Genomic DNA, 10,808 nt, shown 5'->3' on the forward strand with positions numbered 1-10,808 from the left:
TAAAAAGATCTCACATGAATATGTTTTTCCTTACATACTATTCACAAAAGACGGTCAAAGGAGAGGTGGTGAATAGTGTAAAAGTCAAAGCGGGTCAAGTAAAAAAGAACGGAGAAAGTACATCACTTTTGAAATTGCAAACCAATTTTTGAAAGATACCCATGTGATATGAGAAAGATAGAGAAAATATACTGACTAAAAGGGAAAGTGATGCATCTAAATTGAAACTTCCATATATAGAAAGTGATGCATCTAATAAGAAATGGAGAAAGTATTCGCAATCAAGGCCAACCCACATGCCATGAGGTCCATATTATTAAGGTATAAAACTATAAATAGCCAAATAAACACCAAATCAAGGTATCTACAAATACTTTCACATTTATTACACTTGCATAGTTGCATGCATTGAATTATCTCCTTGAGCTTCAATCACACGCACATACTGATTTAGGTATTGCAGGGATTTCCTCGGACACATCCCTGAAGCCAATTAATGTGCTCTTTTGTATAGGTTACTTCGGCCCAACTCACTTTTGATCCGTACCAGTCTTCATCCCATAGATAAAGGTTAAAGTCTTGACGACCTTCTTTTAACCGAAATAATATGGATATGTTGTATTTGACTTAAGATTTTATTCTACTGATTTAGCAAACAAAATCAGTTGAAATTAAATTCCAGCCCTAAAATATCAAGGTCAATAACCTTCTCTCACAAATGCCTCACAATACTGATAAATGATGGAAACAGCTAGCAAAATACCAGTGCCAGAACCAATGGCACCTAAAAAGTCAGCCAAAATTGTGAGAGCTCCCAAACAAATCCCACCAAATGCAGCTGCTGTTGGTATGTATCTGTCCAATTCTTTGTATATGCTTGATTGCCTATGTCCTGGTATCATCATTTTTTGTTCCTGCATTTCAATTACTTCCCTCGTATTAGACTATTAGTGGTATATATAAACCATATATTTTACACTAACATGTTTGGTAAACGGTGATTAATAAAGTTAATTGTAATATTCTTGTAGGTAACATTTTTTAACATATAAAACAAATGTTATTAGTTGTATAAAAATGTTGTTCAATTATAATATAGGCGAATTGCGCACCTTTAAATGGTGGGCAACATCTTCGGCAGAAGATCCAGATCCTTGAGCCCAAATCTTAGAGAATAATGCACAAGCTGACAACATCAATACGGTGTAGAATAGTGCATGGAATGGGTCTTCTACTACACCAGCCAAACTACATTCACACAATTTTTGTGTCACACATATGTTTGATTACAATCATTAGCCCAGTTCCACAGGTCATCAAGCTAAGGAAATCCCCCTACTCCCAATCATTTTGTAGTTGGTGGGGCTCGAACTCGTGACCTCAAAATCACAAGGTGAGTTTCCCACTAACTCCACCAAGCTTTGCTCGGGAGTATAACCTTAACTAATTGGTTGCAAAGGAGATGACATGATTATAATTAGACTAAAATGATATATACTACGTACATTATTATACTCCTGTATAATCATACGAAGTACTTCCTTCCAAGTCCCATCCTCTGGTTTACACTTGTAATAGTTGACACATGTTTACAAAGCAAGCATGATGTGATTGATGTCAAACTTTAGTAATAAATATCTTATTTTTTTCTTAATAAGTAAATTGTAAATAAAGCCAAATGTGAATATCTCTTAAAGTCTAAACGTGTCAACTAATATGAAACGGAGGAAGTATATAATTACTCTCATACTTTAAAGATTCTCTTGTTATAGTTTTTTGCATTAGTTTCAGAAGTATTACTTTGAAGTCTTTATTTGTCTATAAGATGATATTGTAATCATATCTTGTTACATTCAGTTTAATGTGCTTTCTCTGTTTGATTTTAGTTGAACGATTTAAACCAATTTCTTATGCGCGTTAATAATACATGATTTAAATATAAATATCTTTAATTATCAATAATAATAAAAATTATAAACATTTTTTACGTGGAAAATTTACATTGAGATGATTTAACACTAGTAAAAGCTGTAGATTACCTTGGAGGAGCAGTAATATAGTATGCTAGACCACCAACTGGAACTGGCACGCCAGAAACCTCGGATTGCTTCCATTTCCCGAGCAGGCTAACTATGAAATTGCCACCGAATTTTCTATAAAGAAGTTTTTTATCAACAGAAACAAACTCAATATAAATTTAATGTGCAAACAAGTTTCATAATTTTGCAGAATTACAGTGTCATGAGTCATGACAAATGTACATACACTTCATTTGTTCTTAACATAATGCAATATGGGAGGAAGCACAAAATCTAAAAAATGGGTAAAATACAAGAGAGATCACAAAAACCATATGGTTTACCTTCAAAACCCATGTGAAGAAAGAAGTTTGAAATGTTTGAATGTTTGCAGTGTGAAAAGAGGAATTAAATTTCCTTTGAAGGAATTCTTATACTTCATAATATTTGTGAAACTTTGTAAAAGATGTTTGTTGTAATATTGAAGAATGGAGTAGGTTTTTTTTTATTATTATTTTTTTATTTTAATTTTTTTTTTTCAATTTTTTCGATTTATATATATTATTTCAACTTATGAATTAAGTGCCTGTAATCCAATCTTGAAATTTCTCAAACTAACACACATCCCAGTACTAGTAAAAAAAAAGGTATACTAAAAAGAATATTTCAAGAATTTAATAAATGAAAGTAAAATGAGAGGTTGTCAACAACTACACATCAATTAGATATAGAAGGATGAGATATAATCGATAATAATTATTAATTTAAATCAAGTTCCGCCAAAACAAATATATAAGTCAGATTACTTGCCTGAGAGAAGAAGTAAACATTGGTGACAAAGGCGGATTGCAAAATGATGGGCATATTAGAGGTGTAAAAGAGCTTGATTGGGTAAAACCCTTTTTTTCCTCTAACATTCATTGATTTTAAGGGCACAATTACTCGAAATCCATGGAAATAGACAACTATGAAGATGATCAAAAGAGTTCCAAACAAATCTAATCTAATATACATAAATAAAGTAGGCATTTTTCAGGAGCATATGGCACGCCACATAAGAAAAGGTATTATTTTGTCCAATGAAAAATTAGATTAATTATTTATTTTAGAATTTAAAAATTTACTCACCACCTAAGCAAAAGTGACGAATAAGATTTAAGAATTTTGACACATAGGTAAAAATAACGAATAGAGAATAATTAAAATTTAAATTACTTTACATATAATAATTAAAAAAACTAAGTAATAATTATCTTTTTTACATATATGGATGCAAATTTTTAATCGCTAATATCTTTAATCTCTCCCTAGAAAATATTGTAAAAGTTTGATTTTAATAATGTACTCATCGAGACGAATAAAACTAAATCTCATATGACTAATTTTCCATAATATTTTATAGTGAAACAATTATAAATGAGATTAACATTTTAAACCGAACGAGTATATTAAATAAACGCATAGGCAAAAGACTTATTTTGATCAATAAAAAAACATAATTTGTCATTTTTTTTTTGAATTAAAAATTTAAATTGTCACATAAGCAAAATTAGTGAAAAAGGTTTGGGATTTTAAATTCAAGCGTCACATAAAATAAATAAAACAACAAAAGATAACTTTAGTGTTAAAATTAAAAAATTATCTTATGATATTAGAAATTTTATCCGTATATTTAATGAATGTTCTTCCTAAATATATTCAATTTTAAATTAAATAAAATGATTATTAGAACCGTGCATCGCACGGACTTACATCTAGTTTGTTACATTTGGGAGATTTTGTCTATAAAATGCTTCTCTAAGAGCTCGAGCTTTGTCTTTACGAGTTATAAGTAAGTGAATTAAGGCAATAGCAGCCCCTTGGAATTCTGGCCCTCTCCCTATGTTGATTGTTGCTGGACTAAATGTCATCCATATCACATATTCACTGCGTAAACCATACAAGTCTTAGGTGAGACGGACTTACAATATTTTGTAACATATTGTAAAACTCCCTAATCTATTGTGATGCATAAGAGTAAGGAGTCAATTTTTTTAAATAGAAAAGTCACCTCGGTTTCACAATACATTGTTGTAGTCCACTTTACACAAAAAAAAAAGATTCGCTTAGGCATGCATTTACACAACACGCCATAAAAAGTTCATTGTTCTATTCTCTAGTTAACTTTATAGTCTCTAGTACTTGAGTGATTTAGCAAATTCTGTGTATAAGACTACCTTACCAAATATTTGAGGCCATGAAAAGGGAGATTCCGGAGCCTAAACCGTATCCATTTTGAAGCATTTCGTCGAGGCACAACATAAAGATTCCAACAAAAGTAAGTTGGAGAATTATAAGAACTGAATTTGCAGCTCCAAGCTGAGCAACACTTCCATACATTCCAGAAAGAACGTAAGCAGTAGCCTCACCCGCTGTTATAAGAATTCCCAGCAACTTTTGTGCACCATTCCTACAACAATAATTGTATATAGTAAGGTCATGTGGCTAAACCTAGCAACAGTTAAACATGGCGTATTAGTGAAGTAGAGATAACTCGGTAAGGTACTTACAAGAGTTCCTGATCTTCCATAACTCTGTAATCTACTTGAAAGATGTCTGAAGCAAGCAAAACTTGCACCACCATGCCTGAGGTAACTAGGGGGGAAATGCCAAGCTCCATGACAGTCCCACGACTTGAGGCTAGAATGAGTCGCATCCAGTAAAAAGGATCTGAACCAGATTTCGAATGGATGCCATGTAGAGGAAGTTGGCTGCAAACAAGGAAAATGAAGAGGGATACCACAGTGTATATAACCTTCTCTCTGAAAGGCACAGTCTTATCCTTATCCGGCCCTTCAACTTGAGGTAAAAATGGAAGAAATGGTCTTACAAGATCAAGTGCTCTAAATCCCCCTCTCATGTTATTGCACTGCATACAGCTACAGACATTTCATTGATCAGATGAACTCTTAAAAAACACAATTTCGTGCACTGGTATGGTTGGAGGTGTGGTGGATGTCTTTAATGATGATGCATATAAAAGCCTAAGAATTAGGGTAACATTACTTGAGACATGTCATGAGGAAACACTCGATACACATTGAAGAAACATATATTGTTAGAAGAATACATATTGTACGTTACTTCTGTACTGTTGTACAAGAATAAATTAAATGTATGGCATGGAAATGGGTATTAGAGATTCAAGACAAGACACTAAGCAATACATAAGATGTTTAACCCGAAATTAAGGGAAATGCATGGGGAAGCCAAAGTGAAGTATATGCTATGTAATTTTTCCTTGGAAGTGATAAATACAACACGAATACAGCGGTACAGCCTACAGACCTGCCCCGGAAATGTTCTTTCAACTATTACAGAACCCATAAAATGATTCCAGTCATCTTTAGCAGCTCAGATATCTCAAATGTAATCTCACTCGCATTCTTACACTAGGACCAAGTAAAGATAGCCATACAACATCATGGCAAATACAAAATTTGATACCACAACATGCCGACATCACTAACCGTTAAAAAGTCAGTCTAATAGCGGTAGGAACCATCTGGCATATATCTATTCCCCACATTGTAAGGGTTAAACCTTGGATCATTGTAATTTACCCCTTTATATTCACCAGGTTTAGGCCCAGGTGCATGAGCCCCTGAACTTACTTCTCCACTCTTATCTCGGTGGCGATGCTTTGACCTCTCCTTGTGTGCTTTAGACCTTGTCTGCCCACTTTTATGAGGGGCTTCACTAGAACCATAAAATTCTGAGTACTCTTGTCTTTTGGAAGATCTGTGTTTGCTTGACAAAGAAGGGTCCTTCATAGACGCTGATCTCATCTTCAAAGTCTTTGCTTCAGAATGCTTTTCTGTAGTATCTGGAGCATATGCTTGCCAGGATTCAGAAACTGGGACAGGGGACCTCTGCTTTTGGGCTATCAATTGCGGCTGTACTCCATCTTCAGGCATCTTTAGAGCGTCTTTCAAGGGAGTGAGTCCTTTTTTTGGGCTAAAACGAGGGGGAATTAAGGGAACAATGACATTACTCAGCGACTCATGGGCTAGTTTCCCAAGATCACTTATCATCCGTCCAAATGGAGGCCATCCAGACCCAGCAGGAACTTGTTCCTCCTTTACACTCTCCAGGATTGAATTTTGCTTCTCTTTCAGCAGTTTTTGTGGATCATCTGATGCAGAAGATTGTAGCTGCAGCAAGATATAGAAAGCCGAGTAAGCATTACTAAATATCCGAGCTTTGTAATGTTTACCCACAAAGTTCCTTGAGACAATTTTAACTTTGAGGCTCATAGAGATCAAATAAAAAAACATCAACCACATTGAAGTGTATCATGAGAAGCTATTATTAAAATATATCAGAAACATTATGATGGATAAGATTCATAACACGAGCCACTTGAACAATGGCAGGGATTGGAGAATGTTTGCATAGGTGTTTTTGAGGACACGAGTTATAAAATCATTTTCCCTCAAAATTCTATAGAAAAAGGGAATGATATCTAAAAGTTGCATGTTGCTAAGAAGTGGTTTAAACTTTTTTTTGGGAGCTTTTGTACATACAAGCCACTAGAAAAAGCAATAATTTCAATGAGGTTGTAGTAAACCAACGAGCTGTATTTACATCTACACACAAAAATAGTTGCTAATCATATAAGCTACAAGTTAAACAGGGAAGATCATGACAGATGTTTGCCATGATATATGATTTTGACAACTTGATGAGCTACAAAATTTTCATCTTGATTTCTGAGAAGGTGATGTCTAACCATAACAATTTGCTAGGAGTGGTTTGAACTTTTGTTGGGGGCATTCATACATTAAGCACATTTGAAGAAAAAAAAACGAGTATAATTTGCATCCAAGTCCAAGGAACTAAAGCAAAGAAGAAATTTGAATGGGGGTTCAAGACCTAAAGTGAACCAATGAACTCCTTTTAAACACAAAAAATGCTGCTCTATATAAAAGTAGATAATATTACTCACAAATTTTGAGATAAAAGCAGGTCCAAATCCCTGATGAAGCAAGCATGAGGCATACCCGACAAATATAGCACCAAAGACCATGACGATATCTGACAGTACACACAAGAACCAGTTAATTAATTAAAATTTGTTCCAAAACACAAACATAAAAAAACAATCCATCATATTTGATGCTCAAAGATAAGCAGCTATTTTAGCACAACAAAAGACATAAGAATTTCAGTCAAATTCATGAAAACATAATAAAATTGATTTTAAACAGAATGTGCAGTTGTGCACAGCTACATGTGCAAGCATCAACAAGCAACTCTAGTTAGAAAATTCAAAATTTGATTTTGGCATCAATAAGTAGAAGTATTGTTGTCATACTAGAAAAATATCCAATAGAAATAAATCCTTTGTCAATCTAAGCAGGACAATAAGAACAAGTAAACATAAGAACGCAACACAAGACATTCATGTGGAAAAATCTCCACGCACGAACAACACCCCCCCCCCCCCTCCCCAACACACACACACCCCGTTCAATTCACTTTCTTTTTTGTCCGTTCTTTTTTACTCTACTCTCTCTCTCTCTCTCTCTCTCTCTCTCTTTGTTGGCACGTATGGACCTTAGGACCCTGCAGTGCTCCACCATACAATAATTTTCACTGCAACTGTGGCTATTTAGGTTCTTCATTCCCACACATTGTGAGACCTTACTTAACAAAACTATTGTTTGACCAGCATACAGACTTTATTAGGCACCATCTGTAGAGTAAGACATGAATACAATTTGTACACACTCTAAACTTAGCAAGCCTCCACATATGAAATATGATTGAAATACTACTCCCATGAATTTTATTATTAGAGTCAAAGTACAAGAAATTATAATTCATAACACATGATATTAAGCTTTTTCATCAAAATCGTCAGCTAAATATTATCTTAATTACTTACCCCCTCCAATTTATCAATGTGTCATATTAGCTAGTTCATATTACTTCCAAATATAAGTTATGGCATAATTTCAATTCAACATTAATGTCACTATATATAATCCATGTAACATCAAAGGTGATTTAATAATATCAATAATAATGTTGCATGCCATCTTTCAATACTAATCCATGATACAACTTAAACTAAAGCTAACAAATTTCATATTGTGTATAAAAATTACTCCCTTTGTCCCACGAAATCTTTCCATTTCTATTGGCAAAGAGTTTTAGGAGAGCATTTGTAGTGTGATCAAAATATAAGGTATTGGGTATTGCTATCTTTTTCAATAGAGATGAGAGAAAGGGAGGACCATAATACTACAAGGGAGAAGAATAAAAATAAAAATGAAAAAAGAGGAAAACTAAAACATTATAATACCAAGTGCACCCAACCCAAGGGAGAAATGAGAAGTTTTTGTGGAACAGGGATTTGAGAAATTAATTTTACTTGGAGGGAGTAGCCACTAACACTATTAATATTTTGATACAGAGTGGTTCTTATATAGTGCCTGAGAATTCAGTTATTATAAAGGTCAACAATTTAATTTCTCAAGATCTCAGAAATTAAGGAGCTCTAGTGAGCAAGGAAACTTCAAACACAAGTGATTAAGGAGATCAATACACAAGTGATTGAGGAGATCAATACACAATAGATGACATGAAGCCCACCTGACACTGAAATGGAACTGTAATTAGAATCACAGTCTTCTTGATTAAGAGAAATTTGCCGAAGTGCAGCATTTCCTCTGTCAACAACTAACAACGAGCAAGTGGATGGCACATAGACCACGCCAAAATCTGTGGAGAACTTTGCGTCTTCACTTGGCCCATCTGTGTATCCTGCAACATTTGACTTCCCTCCAGCAATTGTTGTCACTCCTGCATACAGTTTTCAAATACAGGTTGAATCAATTAGGAGTGAAATAAACCAATTGGATTGATATTGATATCATTTTCAATGAACATACCCCCTTCTCCAACCTTTCGGATAGCAAGATTGTCAGTGTCAGCAATGTATACATTTCCTTTATCATCCATGGCCACCCCTTTAGGATGATTAAAACGAGCATCATTTGGTTTACCATCCACATGCCCTGTTTTACCCTGAAATGATCCAGCCACTAGCCTTGCTCGACTATCTGAAGCATGAAAAATCAATGGCACAAAGAATTTAATTATGATGCACGCTCAAATTCTTGTTCTTCACAAGTTTCCAACACTTGACATTACTTTCAGATGAACCCTTCACCAATCTATTGCAGAGTATAGACAAGTAAGCATCCAAATATACTAGTTATCTTCTGTATAATTGTCTTGGCTAGCACCATAAATTACACAAACATGGCCTAAATAATACAATTTGGTATTCATCTGTGTGCAAGAAGAATTGTCCTACATTCTATAAGTGATCTTCGACCAAAAGTTACACATCAATACATGACATATGGAATCCATGTATTATTGGCTACAAGCCTTACAACCCTTTTCAAATCATGCACAATATGAATCAAACTTGAACAAAAATCAACAAAACAAACAAATAGTCTTATATTTCAAACGCAAGCGTGGGCCAATATTTAAAACATTACATACATGTAATACAGGTTACAGCCTTTTTCCAATCATGCACAATATGATTCAAAATTGAACAAAAACAAACAATCCAAACAAAACCCAGAAAACAAGCATTCGAAGAGAGTGATGAAGATATCATACACTGTGACAGTGGAGGAGTGATCCGCACAATGTTGCTACCCTCTGAATCAACAGCAAAGAGCTCTCCATCATGAGATACCCTAATTGAATAGGGTACAACTCCAATTGCATTCCCTTCTACAATTGTCTCCACTAAATACCCACTCTCAAACTGAACTACTGGTCCATCTGTAAATTATACATCAAACATTTGATTTTCCGAAACAAAATTCAACATCACTAAAAATGCATTATATAATACACACCCATCAAATAAATTAAGCTTTAACACATACACATGTCAATAGAGTCAGTAAATTGTTTAAATAAAAAAACCCATTAAACGTTTCCATACATAAATTCAACAAAACTAAAAATCCACTAAATAACAAACATCCATCAAACATTTTAAATCTCTAACATATGATTCAACATAACTAAATTTAGTAAATTAAATAATAAAAAAAAAAAAAGCCCATTAATTTTATATACCTGATTGGGATGATTTAGGGGAATTCTTAGTCCATTTGAGTAATGAAGAGAGGTGTTTAATCAACGGACCTGCACCAAAAATTACAAACAAAATTAGAAACATGAAATCCGAAGTAATAATGTAATTAAAATGGGTTGCTAAATTATAACAGAAAACTAATTTGAATTGGGGGTTTTAAAGAGAGAGAGATCACCAGCAGGAGTAGAAACAACAGCAGTAGCAACAGGAAATTGAGAGAAAAAGGGAAGAAAAAAGGGTATTAAATTAATAAAAAGGAAGAATGTTCGCATTGTTGAGGAATCACATAGAAGAAGAGAGAGAATTTGAAGATTCTGGGTATTCTGAAATGGTGTAGTGGTAGAACATAATACACTTTCCAACTCCTTTCCCACTCTACTTTACGATTTATGCATCACTCGTACAAAGTGAACTTTAACATTAACAGGCAAATCTTTGAGCGGTTCTCCCACGTCGGACTAACCTTTAAATCTACCCATATTAGATACAAGTTTAACATGTTTCTCTCAAAATGGACCAAATAGGTTACCTTACAAGTTATATCAGGTAAAATTCCACTTATCATTAAATCGTTGGTTAAGTTTATTTTTATTTTTAATTTTGATAATTAAAAA

The 10,808-nt window shown here is 33.9% G+C and overlaps 1 protein-coding gene and 1 pseudogene across 1 annotated transcript; both read right to left on the reverse strand.

Annotated features, from left to right (window-relative positions):
• Positions 1-698: 698 nt before the first annotated feature.
• On the reverse strand, positions 699-4,917 carry LOC145575547 (uncharacterized; annotated as a pseudogene).
• Positions 4,918-5,272: 355 nt separating this feature from the next.
• Positions 5,273-10,593, reverse strand: LOC145576683 (uncharacterized). Its single transcript, XM_081634403.1, has 7 exons — positions 10,370-10,593; positions 10,176-10,244; positions 9,705-9,872; positions 8,957-9,127; positions 8,658-8,867; positions 7,006-7,094; positions 5,273-6,211 (listed from the first exon to the last, which is right to left on the reverse strand). The coding sequence occupies exons 1-7, from the start codon at positions 10,464-10,466 to the stop codon at positions 5,543-5,545; spliced, it is 1,473 nt and encodes a 490-aa protein (XP_081490529.1). The 5' UTR covers positions 10,467-10,593; the 3' UTR covers positions 5,273-5,542.
• Positions 10,594-10,808: the final 215 nt, after the last annotated feature.

Source organism: Chenopodium album, chromosome 13 (genome assembly GCF_948465745.1).
Source record: "Chenopodium album chromosome 13, dcCheAlbu1.1, whole genome shotgun sequence".
In the NCBI taxonomy this organism is placed as follows: domain Eukaryota; kingdom Viridiplantae; phylum Streptophyta; class Magnoliopsida; order Caryophyllales; family Amaranthaceae; genus Chenopodium; species Chenopodium album.

What these genes read in the sequence shown, in the direction of transcription:
- LOC145576683 (XM_081634403.1), bottom strand. Translation starts at nt 10,466, where the DNA reads ATGCGAACATTCTTCCTTTTTATTAATTTAATACCCTTTTTTCTTCCC. An exon ending in CAGTTCCATTTCAGTGTCAG is followed by an intron (nt 7,095 to 8,657) that starts GTGGGCTTCATG and finishes GTGTACTGTCAG; the next exon opens with ATATCGTCATGGTCTTTGGT. An exon ending in CTGCTTTTATCTCAAAATTT is followed by an intron (nt 6,212 to 7,005) that starts GTGAGTAATATT and finishes ATCTTGCTGCAG; the next exon opens with CTACAATCTTCTGCATCAGA.